The sequence below is a fragment of the Vidua chalybeata genome, chromosome 10, assembly GCF_026979565.1.
Source record: "Vidua chalybeata isolate OUT-0048 chromosome 10, bVidCha1 merged haplotype, whole genome shotgun sequence".
NCBI classification, from domain to species: Eukaryota; Metazoa; Chordata; class Aves; order Passeriformes; family Viduidae; genus Vidua; species Vidua chalybeata.
Genome location: NC_071539.1, coordinates 16,014,573 through 16,037,660, shown reverse-complemented (window position 1 = coordinate 16,037,660; position 23,088 = coordinate 16,014,573). Strand labels below are relative to the sequence as shown.

Here is a 23,088-nt window from a genome sequence, read left to right as displayed (position 1 = left end):
AGGTTTTAGCTCCGCCGGGCAGAGCTGGGGCGTGCGCGGGGTGTCAGCGGGGCCGGAACGGGCCCGCAGGAACGGGTGACAAATGTTCTGTGACGGTAGCGGGGCGGCGATGGCTGTGGGCCGGCAGGGCCCCGGGAGCGCAGAGCCCGCCACAGGCGAGGCTGCCCTGGAGCAGCGCCCCGGCTCCTGCCCGTGCCAGAGCTCACAACCCGGACACGCTGGCCACGCACGGGGCACACGGCACCGCTCGGTGTGCGGGCACGGAGCGCGGCTGTCCCGCCGCGGGCAGGGCAGGGCAGGGCAGGGCAGGGCAGGGGAGGGGAGGGGAGGGGAGGGGAGGGGAGGGCAGGGGAGGGGAGGGCAGGGGAGGGGAGGGAAGGGCAAGGCAGGGCAGGGCAGGGCAGGCAGGGCAGGGCAGGGCAGGGCAGCGCAGCGCCGCTCCCGCAGCGCCCGCGGGGCCGCGCCGCGGGTCACCTTGCCGGGCACCCCAACGCGCCTGCGCGGCGCACGCTGCCCTCGGCAAAGATGGCTGCCCCCGCCTCCCTCACACGTGAAGCACCGGAGGGAGCCGCTTCCGCCCGTCTCCAGTCACGTGACGTGCAGCTCTTACGGAATCCCGATGGGGACACGCAAGCCGCGTTTGGCGGCTGACGCGCGGAGCGCGGTGCGGTGCCGCGGTGCCTGACGAGCTCCCGGCCGGGCCGGGCCGGGCTGGCAGCGCTCCCCGGCCTCCTTCCCACGCACGGGGTGAGTACGGGCCGCCGGGGCCTGGCGGCAGCCGCCCCAGTTCCGCTCGGAGGGCTCGGCCTGCCCGCGGGGCCGCAGCCGGCCCTTCGCCGCGCTCGCAGCCGGAGCCCCTTCAGCCGGTGTCCCCGCTCCCCGCGGCCGCCTGTCCGCCCAGCCCCGGCCCCCTCAGGGCCCGTCCCGCCCCGGCTCCCGGCTGCCAGCGCCGCCCCGGCCCTCGGGCAGTGACCCGCGGCCCGGCCGGGGCCGGGGTCGCTGCCGGCTCGCGTGGGAGCGTTCGGTAGCGGGACGGTGCCTGTGCCGAGCCCGGGGACACCCGAGGGGCGAAGTGCGAGGCCCCGAGCTCCCCAGTTCCCTCGGACGTTATCGGCTGAGCCGCCGTGACGACCCCCCTATGGAGGGAAGGAAGCACCTACAACCCCCTCTATTTCCGAACGCTTTTAACGCCGCCACAGCGCAGTGAATAGTTGGGTGCTCCAGAAAAATGGTTGTCAGAATGACGTTTTTCTTCTAACGTTCTCTAGAATGTTTTTTCTTATTAAGAAAAAAAAAAGTATTTTGTGTTAAAGCATTCTTCTGTTTGGAGTAAAACAAACTTGAAAGAATGCAGCCTTTAGTGATCATCTAGCCTTGCTCGTGTGTGATAGGAGCATTTTGTTGATGTCATCCCAGTGCTAAGGAGAGGGACCAGCGTGTAAGTTCAGCACCTGTAAGTGTACTCTGCAGAACAGCATGCAGCGCTTAGCCCGCCCCTGCTGCTCCTCTGCCTCGCATTGTTCCCTTCGTGCTTTGTTAGCTCACGGCCTCTCTGATCTGTATTCTGAGTTCCAGGGCCCCAGGATAAGGTCTTCTGGGTCCTTAATTCGTATCCTCAACTTTGCTCTGAGTCTTCTTCGTCCCGTTTTTACTTGTCCAAGGATAACTGGATGCTTGCCAAGGGAACACTTTGTAGCTTGTGAGCACATGAACAGAGGATCTGTGAAGTAGCCACATCAGGAACAAACGGTAATGGAGCTGGAGAAGCTACAGTTTGGTGTGGGTTGTAAAACCTCTCTGAGCTCAGTGCTGACAGAGCTATAATGTTACCAGAACTCATCTTCTTGTATCTGGGGCTCCACACTGTGCAGAACATTCCCAGTTGCAGCACAGATATGGCCAATGTCTGATTATGGCCAAAATGCTGCCAAACAGTCATCCCTCACATTTGTTTGCATTGCTTCATCCCCATCTCTTCTGTTCTTGTTCAGGAGAGGGAGGTACTCCTGTGTCTTTCTGAACATGTAACTCACTTTCTATAACCTTTTTTTTTTCTTTTGCCTTCTCATCCTCTGGATTTCCTCCTTCATTTCTTTCTTTCATTAAATGCTGTTGATATTCACTTGCACTTCAGCTGTCCTCTATTTGCCCTGTATTTGTGATTGGATTTTTATTGTCTTATCATTCTCAGATTTCTGTTATCATGACTTTTTAAGAGGTACTTAGTACTGTAAATATCAATTTTAAAATCCTCAGTCTCCTGATTTATTATTAATGCTTTCTGTAAAATGCTTTGTATAAAAAGGACATAACTTTGTTTTGTTCAGAAGCTTCGTTAAAATGTTTTATCTGTTGCTGAGATCTCATTGTTTCTTGTTTTGCTGTTCTCTTGTAAAAAGGAGTAAAATTTGAAATCACTTGACAGCAAATCCAGTTCTTGGTGACACAAAGTAAACAAAAGTAGGAAGATATTGAGGTGTTGCCTCTGTAGGGCCTTGGCAAGCGCTGCTAAACCCACACAGTGCTATTTAGTTTATAAATACTTTCTGCTGCTGTCTGGCTTTGTGTAGGTTTTGCCTTGCAGCTGGAAAGCAGTTGTTGTGCAAGCAGACTTGTGTCCAAAAGCCTCACCAAGCTGTGGTGGAAACACTGCTGCAGGGCAGGGATACCTGATCACTAAACTTGGAGCCAGCCAGGTGTTTCCAAATGAGAGTGAAGCAGTTTTGTCACATGTGAGCAGGAAGCATGCTTAAAACTGTTGCCAGTCAATACTCTGGCTACTGTAAGTTCTTAAAATTTGGTCTCTCTCTTGGCATTATGATTTTTATGAGATTGGGAAATGCTTTACTCATCACAGACAATGTTTAAAATGAAAAGCACCTTTTGGAATGTAGAAATCTCAGATGGCTGTGTATTTTGTTCATGTCACTGGCTGATCAAGCCAATATCTTGAAAGAAGGACAGATCTAGTTTGTGAAATCAAAAGGCGGGGATGAAAAAACTCCATGTAAAAAGGTTGACATTTTTGAAATTACAGATGCTTAAGCAACTCTTGAACTGTTGTAAAGCGTTTATTTCTAATTAAACTAGTTGTTTCACTTTCACTTGATACAAATAGTGATAATTAATACAGATGGATTAAATGTGCAGCACTTCAAGTATTTCCTTTAAAACTAATTTTTTTAAAGTTTACATAGACCTTTTTTTAAAGTTACACAGTGGCCTTTTAGCCTGCTCCCTGATCACCTGTTCTCCTACTGTGCTACAGTGACACTCGGAGATGATTGAGATACTTTATTTGATCTGTGATAGGGAGCCTTGCAAATACCACTGAGGCTCGCAGGACGGGCTGCCAGGTGATCACATCTTGGGTGTACTCAGAGTGTGTGCATTTGTGTGTTACACAGTGCAGATCCTTCTCTGTGCTTCTGTCCATTGGCTGAGGGCTATTCGAGGTTTTGGTGGTAAATGTGGAAGTACAGCTTGTGTGGGATGGTGGGAGGGAGGGAGGGCTTGGGCTGGCTCACCTGCCTTGGGCTGCTCTGCACTGAGGCCTCTCTGCATTCTGCACGTTCAGCTCAGCAAAGAGCACACGCAGCGACAGACGTGGCCTCGCTGCCAAAAATAGTCAAGGAATGTAGTTGCAATTTTAGTGGCAAACCCTGCCTTTTTGCCAGGATGGGTTACTTTATTTAGGGACCTACTTAAGCAACACCACTCAGAGATTTTGTGCTTCGCATAGGCAGGTTTGCCAGAAAAGCTATATTTATGTGTTGTATATGTATATATATATGTCTAGAAACTTTGTTTTCCTATTCTAACCCTAAAAAAACCCATCATCTCAGTGTGAGCTGTTGACAAGCCCCCCAGCTGTTGCCTGGATGAAAAGTTTCCCACAGCCAGTTCTTGCACCTCAGTGTTTCATCTGGGAGCCCCTTTCCAGCCCCTCTCTAAATGCAGCTTCAGGGTGTCTCTTACCAAGCCCATAGCCATTATCTGGGTCTGAGCCATCAGCAAGGTGCACTGGCCACTGCCCAGGTAATCAGCTTCTCCCAGCTGTCTGAGGTCCCTTTCCAGCCACACCCAGGTGCAGTTCTAGGATTTCTTTTTCTCTCTACCTTAAATCTAACTTCAGACTCCCAGTTACCTTGGTCTTTGACACAACTCTGAGCCATTGCGTTAATAAGTTTCTCACAGCCCAGTTTCTCGGAAACTCCTCCACTGCTTCATTTGAAATCTCACTCCTTTTCTAGGAAAATGTATATATGAAGTATTGGCAAATGATTTTATGTTTAAATAGTCTTTTTCTCTCTCCTCCTCATCCTGTATCAGTTCACAAAAGTAAGATGTTAATTTACAGAAAAAGACAGAAGTGAGAAGTTTAAAGTATTGCTGCACTTAGGAAGGGTTATGAATATTCTGTTTCCAAGCTGATTTGACAGGCTGTTGATAAGGAACTTTGTCCTTGTAAGATCTGGGTGACTGACAGTGAACAGGAGGCTCCTGCCCAGGCTGAGTCTTTTCTGTCATTCCTGTGCCTCAACATGCAGTTTTTGTGAGACTTCAGCCATTTTCTCAACCACCAGTATACTGGATTTGTGTAAATGCAAATCAGTAATTTAGACTTCTTACCAATCCTGAATAGATTTCCTGTCAGTCCTACCAATTCTTTGATGTCTTTGTTTGTTTATGTTTCTATTTCTGCCAGCCAGTGCAGGAATAGTACCTTATCTGCAGAATTTACAGGTTGGTTTTCTTTTTTTTTCATTTGCCATGGCTCAATTTGAGAACCCTCAATTTGAGCATTGTCTACAGCATCACTTTGTTCTTCTTTCATTGCCTGCACCTCTCAGCACTTTGTAACTACACTTCCTATGAATTTTATTGTGCAGTTTTTTGCTTTAAATAAGACTCTTCAGTTATTATGTCCCACTTCCCTGGTAATCTGAGCAGAGCATCTCCCCTCCGTCCTTCTGCCGGGTCCCTGTCCCTCTGTGAGAGTGCTGGGTTCCCTTTGCAGGATGAGCGGGGCGGCGTTCCCGTCCCCGGCTGCTGAGATGGCCGAGATGAACCGGCTGCAGTACGAGATGGAATACACCGAGGGCATCAGCCAGCGCATGAGGGTCCCCGAGAAGCTCAAGGTGGCTCCTCAAAACGCTGACCTGGACAAGGGCAGCCAGGAAGGATTTCCAAATGCCAGTGTAACTATGCAGGTTCCAGAGCGGATTGTAGTGGCAGGTATGTCTGCATCACAGTGCAGGTGAAAACTTAAATCAGCTCCCCAGATTTCTGGATGGAAAAAATATGTATCAATATGTCATTTTTAAAAGAGTAACCTGTAAAATGCTTTCTGGTGTTTAAACAGTTAAAGCTCTGGGAAGTTGGGAAGTTTTTTAAGGTCTGAAAATGTTCTGTGAATAGTTTTGGTGTAGCTTATAATGGAGACAGCTGATGAATTAATGATGAACAGAAGGTTTAATTGCAATGTTTCATCTTCCTATGCTATTTTTGGTGAAAAAAAATTACTGTTTATTGATTTACACCCAATTTTTAGAAATTAACTGTAAGCTAAAGTAACTAAAAAAATTTGGGGATGGACTGTGTATTTGTCATGCAAAATGTGTTTGATTTGCAATCAGAGTGCTAATTTTGTTAAGAATCTGTCTATTATGAGTAGAATCTATCAATATTACTTTAGTATTTGTGGTCATGGGCTTTACAGTGGCAGATCCAGAACTGCTGAACAAGAGTTTGCAAAATGTGTGACATGCATATATTTTATGCTTTGATGTCCCCAGTCAGAGACACCACTGATAGGACTGTGTCTTCAGTGCTCTCAGTTGCATAACAGTTGATGTGGTTCAGAGTTACTCAGGATCATTTTCCTCAGAGAAACTGCTCAAATAAGTGTCAATGTGGTCTTCATGAGCACATTGAAAAAACAGTCGTTTTTAACATACAAGACCTGTTAAAGAATGTTATACTTCATCATTTGGCATAGGCAGGAGAAGTTACTGCTGTGATGACCTTTTGAAATTTAAGTACTGGCCTTCAGGCCTCAGAACAGTTTGCTTTCTATTGACAATTGGTGTTTTTGCAGGTAATAGTGAAGACATTCCATTTTCCAGACCAGCAGACCTTGACATTCTTCAGTCTACTCCATTCAAACCACTGGCATTGAAAACTCCTCCCCGTGTTATTTCTCTTAGTGATCGACCACTAGATTTTTTGGACCTAGAAAAACCTCCACAGCAGACACCTCAAAGTGAAGAGGCCAGTACTTATTTTGCTTTTTCCTTAGATAAGAAACATTCTGCTAAAGAAAGTGAAATGACCAATGATTTCTCTACTGTGGTACAGATCAACTTGGTGCTGACATATGTTGGGAAAATACAAAAATATTTTTATTAGCACTGTAGTAGTTCTTTTAGACTTTGATGTGGCAGATGGCCTGGAATTGCCATGCTCTGCAAGCTTACTCGCTACTTACAATAATAAAGTCATAACTAGAACTCCTCAAAATATTTATAACAAAAAATCCTTGTGATGAAGAGAAAGCTGTATGGTTTTTTTGATTTATAGAGTACCAGAAAAAGATAAGATTCTTGTGTTGTATATAGTTATACATTATAATGTATGTGGTTAACTTCTGGACTTCATAGCCAGATGATATAACACCACACAGAATTAATGAGTTTTAACAAAACTTTGAAAAAAACAACTTCAAAGAATGGTATAACATTGGCATCCAGGTAAATAATGGCAACAGACACTTTAAAAATGGAAAATTATATATGAAGCTGCATATTCTATAGGCTTATAAAATACAATAGAAAGATATTTATCTCTGGTGATGGGAATCCTAGAATGGGTAAGGCTGGAAGGGACCACTGGAGTTGATCTAGTCCAGCCTCCCTTAGCAGGGTCATCCTAGAGCATGTTACTCAGGATTGTGTCCAAAGGGCTTTGAGTATGTCCAGAGAATATTGAAAATTCTGTTGGTTTATAATTTTGACATCAGGTCACATGGATAGGTAAGGATTGCAGTCAGTTTGGAGCTTGATTTTACATGTACCAGCATCACATCTGTCACCAGTTGTTTTCCTGCTAATCACTGTGAAACCCGTGAAAATGTGCCTTTGTCTCTGAGGGCAGATCTGAGTGACAAACCTGCAGAGCACAGTGCTGTGTCCTGGAACTCTCTGGCTGTTATGTCTCCTTTGCTCCCGTGCTGCAGGTGCGCTCGGTGGGAAGGCTGAAGAGAGAGCGTTCCATGAGCGAGAACGCCACGCGGCAGAACGGGCAGCTGGCCCGCAACGACTCCATGTGAGTGCAGGGCCACTGCTGCAGCTTCGGGACACCCTTCCTTCCTTACCTCCTGTTTGCTCTTCCCAACTAATGTTTTGTATGTTGTGGCAAGAACATCATTTTAACTATTATAACACCAGCCTTTTTCTTCTTTTCTGTGGGTTTATTTAGGGAGGTGACTTCTTGCAGTGGATGGGTGGAAGTGTTTGTGGGCTCACAGTTGGTTTCACCAGTTACCAGGAATTGTAATTTCAGGAGATTTTTCTGTTCCTGAGTTGGTACAATAATTTTTCCCCCTGAATTTTCAGGAAATGGAGTTCTTTTGCATCAAAATGTTCCCAATTCTCTCACTGTTAATATTATAATGATTTTCATTCATTGGAGAAGAAATATTTTTATTTCCTCATAAATATTAGAATAAGTAATTTTTCTGTGGTGTCACTGTACTTCATGTATTGGAATCTGTGAGGATATACATCTTAATCTTTACTGACCAAAATGGCAAGGAGCACTTAGAATTGGAAACTTCATCTACTGTTCTTAGGGTGCCTTCTGAAGACATAAATGTCTGTAAATTTTTATTAGATATGATAGTCTTGGATTAATCATGGCTTATTCTGAGTGACAGCATCTTTCCACCTGGAAATAACTGGTTTTGCAATATAACACTAGGAATCTTTTATGCACGAATTTTAATACAGCTGCCATAAGGAATACTTGCCTTAGAAAAGGCTTTAAATTTAAAATTTGAAAGATGGGATTCATCTGTCCCAATGTAGACTGTATAACACTATTGCTAGATTACCATCAAACTTCTTTTTCAGTAACTAGAGGGAAATAAGTGCATAGCCTACTTAGGGTCTACCTATTTTTAGTCTAAAGTAGATCAAGTGAAATATGCCCTAGAAATGTCTGTTTTCTTCTGTTTACATCAGGGGCAGTAGAGGTACTGTGTGTACTACATATCTGTCCACCTGTTAATTTGGCTAAAATGAAATGTACTCTGATGCATGTTCCAGACATGTAATACTTCTCTTCCAGATATTCATGGAAATATTGTTTCATATCTGCCCCTTGTTATTTGATCAGACTTTGGGTTCATACAAGTTTATAGATTACACATGTCGAGGTGCTCAGGTCTGCAGAGTCACACACATCTACTGAGCTGGCAAAACTCAGATTCACATCTTTAAGTTGCTGACCAGCTCAGTCTCTGGGTGTTCTATCAGCCTCCTCAGTGTCCAAGTTCCCTGTGGTGTCACTTTTCCAGTAATGTCCTATTGGATTGCACACACTGTAATGTCACTTCAGAATGGCTTGCTCTTGCCCATCTGGTAGTTTGGACGTGGTACATGCTGAAGTACCATGGTCTTCATGTGGTGGGAGCTTCCTGAGGAGATATTTCTCCCTTTGATGCTGTCAGCTCTGCTTTGCCTGTCTTTGATGTACTGTACTTAAAAGGAAAAAAACAGTTGGTAAAGAAATTATTGCAATTTCTTGAAATTGTTTTACACTTGATCCCCGTGTTAGTTTAGTCTTCCAAAAGTCATGGGCCATGCCAGCCATCTGAGAAAATAGTAAGATCAGCTCTGCCTGTAGTTGCTGTCAGATTTCTCACATGTCTGGACTTCTTGAATCTGAAAATCCTAAATCTGTAAAATTCACCTGTGTGCTTTGCTGTCACTCAGTAGTTATATATAGAATTACTGGGTTTACATGGTCTGAATGTTATTTGCTGTCACAGAATTTTAATCTACTATCAAACCTTCAGAGGCTTAGCAATACAATAAGCACCTGAAATCCTGTAAATTTGAAAAGGCTGTGATGAAGGAACATATGACTGGCAGCTGACATGACTCAGTCTGTCATTTACAAAACCCAGGAAATTATTACACACCTGGAGATTAGTCTTCCTCTCTTGATACCTACGCTCGTACTTGATATAATCTGTCAAATAAATCAAAATTCCAATGCCAAGCATCTTCTATTGTATCTTTTTGATTGATCCAGGATCTTTTCTCTTGCTTGTAACATAAATAACAGCTAGATGATATTGAGCCTTCAGATCTGTATTCTCTACTGCCTGTGTGGAAGATATCCTTCTTCATTGCAGTATTTATTCTGCACTTTTGATCTGCAGATAATGTATTTTAGTAGAATTTCATTTTTCTCTTGTCCTCCCAGGTGCTTGTTTTCTTATGACAGGAGTTATGCTGTGTCTAATGTTAGATCATCTGCTGTGAAATCATGGAGGTTCCTAGAAATGGCTTCTTTCTCTGCACAATTGCTTCTTCTGATTCAGTATGACCCAAGAAAGAAATCACTTTGAACATGCTATGGCACTCTGATGCTGAGTCTGACGTTTCTCCCTCATCCTGGTTTTGTCACTCTCCAAGTGAAGAATGTGACTGTACCTGGCTGCCTCTCAGGAGAATGTTCTAGGAATTCAGATTGTAAAAACACCACGGTCACAGTGGAACCTGTGTGGCTGCCACAAATGCAGGAAGGCCAGACCTTCTGTACTTGGTGGAAAAGTAACCTCTTGGCTCTTGTTTCCTCACAGTTTAAGCCCTCAGGACATACAGTATAAACTGCAAAAAAATTACAAGTTTCATGTAAATCTATTCTTTGCACTACAGAAAGTGTTATTGTGCAGCTGTTGCCTCATTTATATCACCTTGAAATTCCTTTACCATCTGGAAATACTAATTTTCCAGTTAATTACAGAAATACAAGAAACTAGCTGCTCCTTAAGTTCTTATATCCAGTGTCATTGGCTGAAAAATAGTTTACTTCTTCACTCACAAATGCTGTGGTGCTCTACCTTGACAAAAATCAGCTCTTTGTTTTTGTGCTTTGGTTTGGTTCACATCTTCAAATAGAAAAGGAAGTCCACTTGTGCTGCTCAGATGCTGTGATGAGGATTGAAGAGGTGCTTGGAGCACTGCCTTTTAAAACCTTTGTTTTCAAAATATGACTACAGTTCTTATGTTTTAGTCTAGGACACTGTTGTCGTCCTTGGACAGAATATTCAGATGTACTGTGTGAAATTCCAGGGCTTGACTTACAAAGTGACAAAATTAAACATTCTGGAATAGATTGTGCGAGTGAGAGTTGGCTGGACTCCCTATCATGGTGTTCTTGGCATGCACAAATAGTGGTATCTCTTCCATTGTCTTTCTCTTCTTGTTACCCAGTTGCATGCAGAGACAGTTCTGAGGATTTTTTTGGCAGCTGGGCTTCATTAAAGTCAGTAATTCTCTAATGCTCTTAAAAATCCTGGGACTAGCAAGTACCTGCTGGTGCAATAACTGTCTGTGTAGCTATAATGACAACTCTCTAAATTACAATCCCTCTTTTTCTAAGGATGCTTACTTAAGAGATTACAATTATTATTCAAGGTGGCACAGATCAGATACTGTCCCAAGAAATAAAATGCCACGGTTCCAGTCACCTCTTTCAACTAAGGACTGCACGTAAGCCTGAACCTTCCCTGGTGTATGCAGAGCAAGAGTGTGTATAATTCTGCAGCTCTCTGCTATACTAATGTTCTGACTAAGTACCTGTAGCTTAGAATATAACATTTGAAACAGCTACACTGGATTTGTGGTTTCTAATTTTGCTTCAGGGTTTCTCAAACTTGGCCAAATTGTTTCCCTCTGTAAAGAGCACAGGGAAAAACACCTGATAGCCAATGAAAAGGACAATTAAATTTCAAAATAGCTTTAATTTGTTTGACACTCTGTTCTTTGGCTAGTTTTGTATAGCTGGAGAAACAAAGCTTTTTGTTGGTCATTGCCAGCCAGTGCTGAATGCAAAGATTCTACTTCTCTGCTGGAAACCACCAAACCACCAAGAGTGCATGGAAAAGTGGGCAGTGCTTAATTTTCTTTTTGCTCCAGCCTTTTCCTTAGAATAACACATCTTTCTAGAGAGTTCAGTTTCACAGTTTGAGAAATTCTGTTCTTCTTGCAAGTCATGGAGGAAAAGTGTGCACGTCTGTCTATGTGCTTGAATTTAAAGTAACCTTAATTAGTTAAATCTGTTTACCACTCATTTAATACTACCAGAACTGCAAGTCAGAGAAATACCTGAAATAAAGCCTATGTACACCACAAATGCTTTGAGAAGGTTTAGGGGAGATTGCTGATAAGCTAAAAACTGCATATAGCAAAATGCTACTGTACTCTTTCACAGTAATATCTCTAATTTCATCTTGTTTGTTTTGGTTCCAAGCTCTGGAATTGACTGGTATCTGTAACCAGGGAGGTTACAGTGCCTGGAGCTGTAGATAAGAATTCTTTTCAGAGATGAGAAACAAAATTATACCTACAACTAGGACCATTTCACTGCAAATGGAGGGGGAAGAGGGATAGCCACAATATCTAATGACAGGTGCTCATACTACATATTAGAGAATTTCCTTATGGCAGAGGTTTTTTTCTCTTATGCTATCTGGGATGATTTGTGTATCAGGTAATTGCTTCATAATATTTCTTCTCCATGGTCTCTGACATAGTCCAAAGGACTGCCAGATGCTTACAGGACAGCAATTTCAAATCCTGGAAAAGGAAAATAGGAGAAAAACTTTGCTTCTCTCTCCACCCCCTAGTCACAGCCTTTGTGCCCTTCATAGAATTATTCTTGGTTTTTTATTTTTTCCTTATTATATAAGTTTGAATTTAATCAGCACATGTAACTTAATTCTAGAGAATTCTGTACAGTTTTAGTTAAAACTGGTTATTTTTGTTCTTCTTTTTAATTTTTTAGAATCTTTTTAGTATACAGAAATCTTTGAATGCAAAAATCATTACTGTTGTATTTATATTAATACCATTCTGGACAACAGGAATTCCACAATGTTTTCTGTTTTGCAATATATTTAAATATTATTTCTACCTTTTTTTATTAAGTTGTTTTTCACTCTATTCTGCACATCTCTGAAGTGATGTACAGGAGAAATTAGCTTTAATGTAAAATATACTGTGATTTCAAGCCTTAACTCTTCCTTCATTTGCCTCAATCCAGCAAATCCACAAGGAGTAAAAATTCTGATAAATTCATTTTAGTGGCAATATTTGAACTTACCCCTGCTGCTTGATATTTTTCTGCTGAATATTGGCATTTCTAGTGCAATTCCAGAGTAAAATGTGTGGGTGTGACCACTACTATCGATTACAAAGTAGAAGTCATCACAAATATAGAAGAAAGGTGGATTCTACAAGTGTGGGAGAACAATAAAAGCTGTAAGGAAGCAACCAGATATTTATTGAAATGTAGTCTATGGCAGCCTGAAAAGATACCTGCCCTTGAGGCAACAATGACCAGTATCAGCCAAGCCCCAGCTGCTGCAGTCTGTGAATGTCCCCTGAAGCCCAGGATGGCTGAGCTCTGCTGTGGGAGATTCTTTGATTCAGTCTGTTCAGTGGAACTTTGTCCTACTCAGTTTTGTGATCTTGCTGCCAGCCACGTGCAGAGCACCTCTGTTCAAAGTGAGAGTAGCCACAGAATTCTGACCCAGCTAGAGATTAGCCAAATATCAAACCAACTTCCAAGAAATCAGCATTAATGTTTTATTAAAATGCCAAGGTCAAAAAGATTGACATTTTAAATCCAAAGCTGTTGTGGCAAAGCACAAGTGGCAAGGAAATGTGTTGAATTATGGTTGATAATCTTGGAATAAAAACCAGCCCAAGATTTAAAGGGTACAATGGCTTGCACTTGGTTTGCATGTGTGTTAATATTTACATTAACACAAATTAATTCCTACTAAAAAAGCATCTCACCTCTAATAAAGTTTCCAGATTAAAAAAAAAAAAAAAGTATTGCTGTGTGCAAGAAAAGTGAATAAAGTCACTTTGAATGTAAAGAAACATAAGCAAATCATAAGCAGTTTATCAAAGCTATTTCTCACTGATAGACAAGTTTGGTGTAATCTAAATGGTCATGTTTGAAGTCCAGTCCTGCATATTTTAAATAATATTTTTTGCATCATAGTCAACAAGTTAGAACATGTAATTTGTTGTCACTGGGACATGAATTTTGTACTATTTTTGGAATTTGTTGCAGTTTGCCTTTAAACTTGCTCATGTGCAAATGAAAATACTGTCTTGATCACAGCTTCCAAAAATTTTTCTTGAAGGAGTTCTGTGTGAGATTCTTCTTATTGAAAAAGGCTCGTGTTTTGGAAAGAAATGATGTGTAGGATTTTCTTAATATGCCAGTGCTTGTAAAAACACTCCTCTCATTGATGTCAAGTGAGGACTTGAACACTGACTTCAACAGGTACAGCTGTTGAACAGGTACACTTTCTAGGACTAACTTGTATAACAGATCAGAACTGTGTCCTTATACTACCTGTGTGTGTTTCTGATGAACATATGTAAATGCAGCTCACAATCCCCACATTACTCGAATTTGGGAGTGTTACCTTACAGTGGTGGGAGAAGGGTAAACCAAAAGCAAGCAATGTGCATTTTGGAATGGGGTCTATCTGAAAAGCTTTTTTTCATTTAAAATCTGACTCTAGTATTTCTCTCTTCATTTACTATGCTTGTACAAACAGTGTGACCCCATCACTGCAACAGGCTCGTGTCTGTCCTCCCAATATGTTACCTGAAGATGGAATTAATCTTTACTCTGCTCGTGGCATTTTGTCGTTTATCCAGTCTTCCACTCGTAGGGCTTACCAGCAGGTCTTGGATGTGCTGGATGAAAACTGCAGGTGATTGGTTGTCACTGATTCTGCCAGCTTCTGCTGCTTTGTTTTTCTTTTCTCCTTTTTAGTGGAGTTTGGTTTCTGTTTACACAACAATGAGATGAAATTATTTGCTTTTGCTTTCCTTTGCTTTCACTATTCATAAGCAATTTAAATGTCCAAAATTCACATTTCAAAATGCTTCTGTTTCAAATATAGGATTGTTTTGGTTCCCTTCCAAATAAAAATCTTTATAGGAAGGGTTAGCCTGTGGCTGCAAGGGGTTTTGCTGGTCCGAGATTATCAGTGTATTCTGCAATTAGTACTTGACCCTGAGCCTGCAAATTTACAAGCCTTGTCTTCTGCTTTTCTGTTGGTGAGCAGTGGTGCAAATCAATAAGATTGGGTTGATGATGTCATAAGGCATTAAAAAAACTGCAGAAACAGGATAGAATATTAAAAGGCATTATATGTGTGAAGACTTGAAAACTATTATGGTTTATATTGGGAATGATTCTCTCTGGTAGCCACATGACTGATGGTGGCCATCCTGGATGCTGAGAGCAGGAAAGGCAGGGGACACTGGGGAGTTGGTTGCTCCTCTGGCTATTGCTATCTCTGATTTTATGGATAACCTGACACTTGGAGAGTAATGAGCCAGAGCAAGCCTCATGGCAATGCCTGTATAGTTACTTCCATTCTCTTCAGTGGAGTTTTGCTCACTTGGTGTATCCTTGGACTGTCTGGATTTGGGATTTGGAAGTGTTCCAAGAACAGCATGTTTAATACTCTAGAAACATTCCTAAGGATTAACCATGACAATATTCATTTACTAAAAGCAATTTCCAGGTTATGTATGCCAACACAGAAGTTCAGGTAACAGTTGCACACAGTCTCCAGTGTAGGGCTAGCTCAGACCCCCAGGGCTTGCCAGGAGGTTGAATTAGTGGAAATGATTGGGAAGAACACTGGGAAGAACTGCTCATTTCTCCTGCAGTCCTTCAGTGTGGCCTGTGCTAGCAAGTTCTTTAAAATTTGCCGTGTGCCTCTGCTATCTTACCTTAGCAGCACACTTACTATGTGAAGTGTGAAGTTTAAATGATTTGCTTTCTAGTTGTTTTGGTAATGAAATGTGACTATCAAGCCAATCTTACTGTGAATGTCTGTGTGTTTGCAGTCACTTTCCAAACTGGCACCTCCTGTAGCTCACCATGTTTGCTGACCTGACAGTATATAAATGCCCATATTAACATTCCTGAATTGTAAAGAGCTCCAATCTTTTTGGCCTTTGTGTTCTTAAACTGGGACTCAGAAAAACAAACAAAATTAGCTGCATAGAATCCCTTGAAATACTGTGAGTTGGGTGCTTAACTAATCAATTATTTAGACCTGTGAAATGCTAGGGTGTAGCTGTTAAATTTTTGATGCCTATCTATCAACAGTTGGGCATCAATACTTTTTTTTTTCTTATCAATATTAAAAATACATAATTATAAATTTGTTTTGCCAAATAAAAGCTCCCAGATAAGAAGAAATTGTACTGTCTATGAACTGTAGCACTTAGGTATCCTGTGCTGAGAGTCCTTGCTAAAATATAGATTGGAACTGTAGCCCTTTTCCCAGTCTGCTGTGAAGCTAACAGGTTTTATTCCTGGCTTCTCTTATGCATGTTCTTGCCTGTGTTTTCTTGGATTCTGGAAATCAAATCCATATACATACATACACTTTCAACTTAGTTCAATTATCAGAAAAATTCTAGGATTCTGAATATTTCAAAAGCTGCATTACTCATCCTGGTTTGAGTTAATTTTTGAGTTGTTCTTATTAACTTTCCTAGAAGGAATGGGAAACCTGTTTCTAGTCACCTATGAATAAATAGGTGCTAAAATAATGAACTTTTCAATGAGGTGAAAGTGTATTGTTTGTGGCTGGGTGTTTAGACACCCGCTGTTACAGCTGGCGTGGGAATGTGAAATTTGGATGATCCACTTGCATGGTTGCAAAATACTAATCATTTTAAATTGCTCTAAACCTGCACTCTGTTCTTTTGCTCTGTGTAATGTGTTTTCTTTCTCAAAGCCTTACCTTAATATTTTATGCTTAATACTTGAAGAGATCTTTTAAAACTAACAAGATGTGGCTGTGTGTTACTCACTGGAAATATTTTTAACTTGTTTTATAGTTTGCCTTTTTTTTCCCCCAACATTTTCCAATCTACTAAAACTGCTAACGGTAGGTGCTGATGGTACTGCTGCAGATAATGTGTTATGCCTAGCTCAGCCAGCACTGCTCACATAAAGGATTATTTAAATGAGCAACAATTTAATGATCACTGTTTACTCTTGCATTTCCTTCAGCTTGGACAAGGACAATAGGTCAGTTTTGATTTCTAGTTCTAACCGTTTTTCTGTTTCAATTTCTGTGGAATGACTGTAGGGCCTGCCTCTAGTGCCTTTTAAAAACTGATCTTTTATGCTCTAGGCAGCAGAAGAAAATCTGAAAACAAAACAGCTAAACAAACAAGCCCCCAAAAAAACTCCATGCATTTAAGGAGATTTTAGTGATGTCTTAAATGCAGGAAAGATAGACAATTTCATATCTGTATTTTTCAAATCTGTACTTGATCTAAACTGACTCATCTCTTGAGTCAGTACATTTTGTTTAGGAGGAAAGAGTATGGCAATTTATAATTTCCTTTCTTTAGGATAGCCGTTTCTTAAAAAACACTGTCCTTTTTAAATGTCAAACTTCACCCACATAGTCATATCCTGAGATTTTATAAGATCATTTTTTTATATTGAGAAAGTTAATGATATTTTTCATTGTAGAAATAAAATGGGAAATTAGTTAGGACCATCAAAGAGGGCTACACTTGACTCTGGCCTGGGGTAATGATAGTTCAGAAGGAAATGAGATGGGTGTGCAGGTGTGAAGGAGGCTGGGAGAGGCAGCAGCTTTGCTGTGCTGGAGTAACTGCTGGCAGCACTGGGACAGGCAAGGGGAGCAGCTGGAGCCAGCCAGTCCTGTTTGTACTTCAGGAGCTCACCCAGCTCATGTCTGGAGCACATCCCTTTATCCTACTGCCCATTCTTAGGGCCTTGCTGACACTTGCAGAGGTGCTTTAAAGGCCAGCCAGGGCTGAACACAGCTGCTGCCTCTGCTGAGCAAAGAGTGTGTCCTGGCCACAGTCCCTGTTCACAGGCACAGGAGTGATGGAAACTGGACCCAGGTTCTTGAATTGTCCACCCCTTGTTGTTTTCCTCCCAGACCGTGTGTTTAGGGTTGCATCCTCGCTGTGGAAGCAGCAGGAGACAGACCAGGTTCAGCTGCTCCTTGCCTTAGAGCCTGTTCTCCCACTGGTATTAAATTGTATTCCTGAGCATTCCCTTCAAGTTTGAGGTTGCTGCTGTGTTTGCAGGGAGTACACATGACCTTGGTACTTCTTCTGTTATGGCTTCTTCTGATTGTGCACTAATGTTTAGGATGGAATTCACAGAAGCAGCCAGAAAATTCAAAGTTCTAATGTACACTTATTTTTTTTAAAGAAGGCTATGCATTTAATGGCTTGCCTATATTATACTTGTATTCTGTATTTACCAAAAAACTTACTCCTAATTTTGGGGTCAGGTTCTCATGCGGTGATCAATGTAATAAATTCTCTGTTGATATAAAAAAACAAGCAAGTAGAAGAGGTGGGGCAATATTGTGGTATTCCTTTTGGGTCCATCTGTAATGAAATAAAAAGTGAACTGTAAAGGAAGAAATCACCTGCAGCATCTTAACAACCTGGCTATGTTGGGAAGTGGGATCAAAGACTTTAGTTTGAGTTCCTGACTTGCACAGATCTCAGAGGGCTCTGGGTTTGTGCCTTGCTGTAGCCCTCAGCTGTCTCCAAGCCTGTAGCTTTCCTTGGGAAGGGTAGTTATGAATTAGGATTGATAAATTTTACGACAGCTGTAAGACTTTGTTTGCCAAAAGATAGCACAGAGGCTGAATTTAGAGAGCACTTGAGAGTGTTGTTCTCATTACACAGAATCCAAATGTTGTCCTGTGTCAGATGGTGTGGGAAGTGCCTGCTGGGTACTGGCACTGGCATTCACATATCTGCCAGTTAGTTACAGGTGACTTAAGTTCTCAGAGAAATTCTGTAACCTTCTCCATAGTCAATTTCTTACACTGTCTCAAAGTATTTAGTTGTAGCATCTGTCAGAGAAAATTTTAGGCCAGCTGAATTATTTCTCTGGTTAGGAATAGCTTTTTTTTGTTTGTTTGTTTTTTTGATAACTTTCTGTGAGACCTTGTACATTTAGGTAAGAACATTCATATATTGCATGTATCAGAAATGGGGGTTTCTGTTTTTTAAAACAAATCATGCTGGCCTAAGTGCTAGAAAGGAGAACATTGTGGTGTGCACTTATGGTGCTAACTAGACTAGGACCTGGTCCCAGTAAATATTTATCAGGTAGCAGAGTTTGCCACAGCTTCTAGATCCTGATCTTTTGAGGTGAAGCTGGTGGCTGTGTTATTTTTGCATGGTTGTAGCTGGTCTCAGGCCAGGCCACAGTGTTCTCCCAGCCACCTTGGCACCAAAGCTCTGCCTCCTACATGGACCTGCTGCAAAGATTTTCATACCTAGATTCTCTTTGCCTTCAGTTTTATAGCCTGCAGTGTACTTGGGTTAAATGCATGGTACAAGTATCTCCAGCTGGCATTGGGAAAATGAAAGAGATTGAGAAGAGATTTCAGGCTCCTGCAGAGTTTGTTGCACACCTGTGATGTGGAACCCTAATGCCTCATTACCAGAGGCCCTGGAAACACGTAGTGCCAGCTTGTCAGAGGGTGCTGCTGGTGCTCCCATCTGCTGTGAAGTGCAACACAGCAACTTCTCATTGCAAACTTCATGTATATTAGAAAGTTGCAGCAGTTAAAAAAGCTCTACCTTTCTTCCTCCCTGCCCAGAAAGAAAAGGGAAAAAGAGCAACACTTGTAAGGATGCTTAAGAGATGTGCTTGAAGCCTGTAGTCCCTTCTTCCTGGAGAGATCTGCCTCTTTTCAAGTTATACATGGCCCTTAGGCTGCCAGCCCAGGTTTTCTGAATTACATCTAGCATAGATGAATACAGGAAAGACAAATCTCCCCTTTCCCTGCAAGGAGCAGAGGATGATTAAAAGGGCTTTTACAAGTATGTGTAGTACATTTATTGATTTCCTGTTATTGTTGGATGAGGTTTTAGATTTGGGGGGTAATTTTTTTTTTAACCTGAAGTTCCCCATGTTTATTTTATAAGGCTAAATTTCTATTCCAATAGTTTGTCTTCTGTAAATGAAGCTTCTCCAAATCTGCTTAATCAAAAATTTGCTTACACATCTTAGCTGCAAAAACATTCAGTGTTGATTATAATCAATTTGAATGAGAGAAATATGAAAGTGCAATTTACAACAAAATAAATTATAGAGGTTATATTGAAACATAGAGTATATCTGGAAGTATTTTGATATTCCTTTGATCTTTGTGTTTTACCTCTTATCTCTTGTTTGTCATTTCCTGTTTCTGTCTTGTGCTTTCAATCTACAAAATCCTGCTGTAGGCCAATGTTACGTGGTGGGTCAGCTGCTACCACTTCCTCTAACCCTCATCATGACAACACCAGGTAAAGAGCATTTTTTTTTAGTCATGATCCACTAATTCTAAAATTCAGATTTCTATTTCCCTCTTCCCAGCAATGTTATTTTAAAGCACAGTGCTCATTTTTATGCTGCCTCTCAACTCTTGAGGTATTTCAAGCCTTTATTCCTTCCCCATCCAAGTCACCTGCCCAGATCTCAGTTGCCTGGTAGATACAATGTGCTGCAGAACTCTGACTCAGATTAATGCCTGAGGGGAGGCTCTTCCATTACATGAGCTGTATAGTTCAAGTGTTTGCTATTTAATAGGGAGCTTACTGGATGATTTGGCCTTACCTCACCTAATTTGGAGTTGCTCTCAGCCTGTGATTGTTGGTTGTAGCTGGAGGCCTTTTCACTGCCGTTGTCTTGGCAGATTGACATCATTTCAGTGGAACTGGGTAAGAAATTGACACATAATCCCATGGTCAGGATGATGGGGGGAAAATAGTCCTTTGACTTTTTTTTCCCCATTTGCCTTTTAGACTTCAGTTTTCATAGAAATGGAGGTTAGATCTGTGTTTAAGTAGAAACTGGTTTCAAACAGATGATTCTTCTCTAACTCAGGAATTCTGTTTCTGAAATGGTCTAAGAGGTTTTTGGCTGGTAACCCTCTTGATTTAATACTTGAAATGGTTTGGAAATTGAACAGCAGTGATACACTGTTATGTGAGCTGGGAGGGAGGTGTGTGCATCTCACTGAAATGCTGACCTTCCCTGCCTTTCCCAGGAGAGGGTGAGGGACAGCTGTGCTGTAGATCTGGTGGAATTTTCTATTTTTTTTACCATGAACTAATAACAAAAAAGTAGCTACAAAAAGACCCTCATCGGAAATCTCTTCAGTTTTCAGAGGACCTGTAGAGTAAGGTCCTCTTTTTTTTTTTTTTTTTTTTTTTTTTGCAAAGCTGAATGATCTTACTGCTGTTGAAGTCCACATTAGGGCAATTCTCATTTACAAATAGCAGTTCTTAATTGGAAACAAAGTATTGATGGGCAGTGATACCTGGAAACCTGACAATTTATTGGGAGAAGAGAGGCTGCTTGAGCTGAGGGCATTCTAGAGAAGATTCAGGAAAGTGATGGAAGAACCTGCAGTGCAAAAGTAGTTTCTGCACTTAAGGGCATTCTGCAAGCTCCATGAATTCTACTCATATTCTTGTTAGTTTGATTTGACGATTAACTGTCATTAAATGCTTCATGTTCTTTCAGGTGTATTTGTTGGAAATTCTATAGCCTTGACGTTATTTTGCTCCTTTTAAGCTGTTTGCAGAAGTTGTTCACAGGTCCTCATGAGAAAGGAAGTCAAAGGGAGCTGATATTGGAAACAGAGGTTTTAAGATACAAAGTGAGAAGCTCAGGAGTAGGTGGAGGATCAGGAATTGCTTTACCTGCTAGTTGTTGGAAATTAATCTGGTCAAGAGCCAGCACTTGGATGATCCAAATACAAACCTGTGTAAACTTTCTGCCACTTCTGAACTGATAATAAATGTTCTATATTTATTTAACTTGTCTTGGAGTTGGAATAATGTTCTTTCTGAATTGCTGCATTCAGAAAACTGAGAGTGCCCTGGTAACAAGCTTTCTAAACCACACAAAGTTCAGCAAGCAGTGAGTGACTCTGCACTGGGTTTTGTTTGCCAGATTCTCTGCCTAAAATACAGAGATTAATGTGACTGAGATTCTTAATATCAGTAAGTGTCCCCCTTGGATATTGAAGTAGATACTGAGCATAAGACACTTTGCAAGTCTCTGGTTATTTCTACTCTGGTGAGGTCTCTTGCAGCTTTGGCACTTTAGGTCAGGTAGTGTTCAGGTTTCATGAATCAGTTAACTGGAAATGGTCTTTTGAGGAACTGTGGAAGGAAATTTGTCTGTGTGGAGAGCAATCAAGAATTTAGTCAAGCACTTACCCACTTCATATCTGTTTGTGCTTTACTCAGTTAGGGTCCTATTGAAATGCAACTCTGTAACAGCTGCAAAAAAAAATTATAATTCTTGTCTCCATCACCACCAAAATATACATGTACTAGAATGTTGATAGAACATGGTACTTGGTGATCTGCATGGCTGACACAGCTGAGCCCTCTCCTTCATTTGCTAGATACGGTCTCTCCAGCTTCGATGCGACGCTCGAGGGAACACCAGATGACATGACAGTCGTAGATGCTGCCTCCTTAAGAAGACAGGTATGTAAAACATGGTAGTTGACAACATTAGGACAAAGCTGTAGTGGTAAAATGGGGGAGGAGGTTTTCTCTATGACTACAAAGGTACTCCCAACAGGCAAGGCAAGGGCTCCTCTCTGTGCTCCTGCTGGACTGCCCTCAATGCCATGTCTTGTTCCGGGAGTCTGCAGAATCCGACTCTGTTTCTGTTCCTAAATAATAGGGACTGCAGGGTCTGATCACTACAGATTGAAGACAGAAGGTCAAATTATCAACTGTTTAACATTCATCTGTTTGAGATATTAATTTTACATGGTTATTCGGAAGCTTCTAGAAAGTGTGGCAACTTTTATTGAAATATTAAAAGCCTTTATTTGTTTTTAGATAATCAAACTTAATCGCCGTCTCCAGCTCCTGGAAGAAGAGAACAAAGAGCGTGCTAAGAGAGAAATGATCATGTATTCCATTACTGTAGCTTTCTGGCTACTCAACAGCTGGCTTTGGTTTCGGCGCTAGACACAGCTCTCAGAAAGATTTACTAGTTGAAAACACAAACAATTTGCAAAATTCCTTGTTTGTTTCTGATTGTATGCTGTTTTATAATGAATACACTGGAAACTTCCACCACAGATAAAGGCTCTAGAATTGCAGTGTTAAAGGGACACCTTGTTCATTTATAACGTATTTAATAGATTTGCATTGCAAATGCTGCAGTATCCTCCTTTGCATGCTTCTGTGTAACATGGACCAGCCCATGGGGACTCTGCTTCATGCAGTGTGAGTGGTCTCCAGGACTAACCACTGGAGGTTTTGTTGTGGAGAGAAGAGATCAAATGGAATGGGTTTGGAAAAAAAAAAGAACAAAAAACAAAGGAATACAAAGTAATTTTTATTCTGTTGTTAGATGCAATTAAACAATTGCACTAGTTTTCCTTTAGTCCAAGTAGTTTGAGGTGTGCCATAATCAAGGAGTGTGTCCTGTTTCATGAGTATGTTCCTTGTTTATGTTCAGGTTGAATAATAAAACAAATTCTTTGCTAACATGCAGATTGTCCAGAAGTGCGTAATATGTATTTTTTTTTTAGGTTTAATTTTGCAGATGTTTTTCTATAAATTACATTTTTAAGCAAGTTAGTCTGTGAGTGATCAAAATATTATGGAGTACAAGATTTTGGTGTAGCATCTTTAATAAAACTCTCAAAAAAAAGCCCAACCCCAAACCATTGTTTAATATCATTTGAAGAGAATTTATTTG

General features: G+C 41.4%; 1 protein-coding gene across 10 annotated transcripts; it reads left to right on the top strand.

Moving 5' to 3' along the window:
• The first annotated feature begins 590 nt into the window (after positions 1-590).
• Positions 591-22,876, top strand: MFF (mitochondrial fission factor). 10 transcript variants are annotated; one of them, XM_053951253.1, is made up of 11 exons: positions 591-747; positions 1,576-1,749; positions 5,021-5,238; positions 6,101-6,273; positions 7,238-7,326; positions 10,710-10,784; positions 13,874-14,032; positions 16,363-16,380; positions 19,593-19,655; positions 21,770-21,854; positions 22,218-22,876. In XM_053951253.1, exons 3-11 carry the CDS (start codon positions 5,022-5,024, stop codon positions 22,347-22,349), a joined length of 1,011 nt encoding a protein of 336 aa, XP_053807228.1. In that variant the 5' UTR covers positions 591-747; positions 1,576-1,749; position 5,021; the 3' UTR covers positions 22,350-22,876. The 10 variants fall into 10 exon arrangements, with proteins under 10 accessions (XP_053807228.1, XP_053807227.1, XP_053807231.1 ...); XM_053951254.1 differs by lacking the exon at positions 591-747 and adding an exon at positions 1,028-1,453; XM_053951252.1 differs by lacking the exon at positions 1,576-1,749 and having other exon boundaries at positions 592-747.
• The last annotated feature ends 212 nt before the right edge of the window (positions 22,877-23,088 follow it).

Excerpts from the sequence above, each read along its gene's own strand:
- MFF (XM_053951253.1), top strand. The coding sequence starts at position 5,022 with ATGAGCGGGGCGGCGTTCCCGTCCCCGGCTGCTGAGATGGCCGAGATG. Across the intron at positions 19,656-21,769 it reads CCTCATCATGACAACACCAG|ATACGGTCTCTCCAGCTTCG; the intron begins GTAAAGAGCATT and ends TTCATTTGCTAG. Across the intron at positions 21,855-22,217 it reads CTGCCTCCTTAAGAAGACAG|ATAATCAAACTTAATCGCCG; the intron begins GTATGTAAAACA and ends ATTTGTTTTTAG.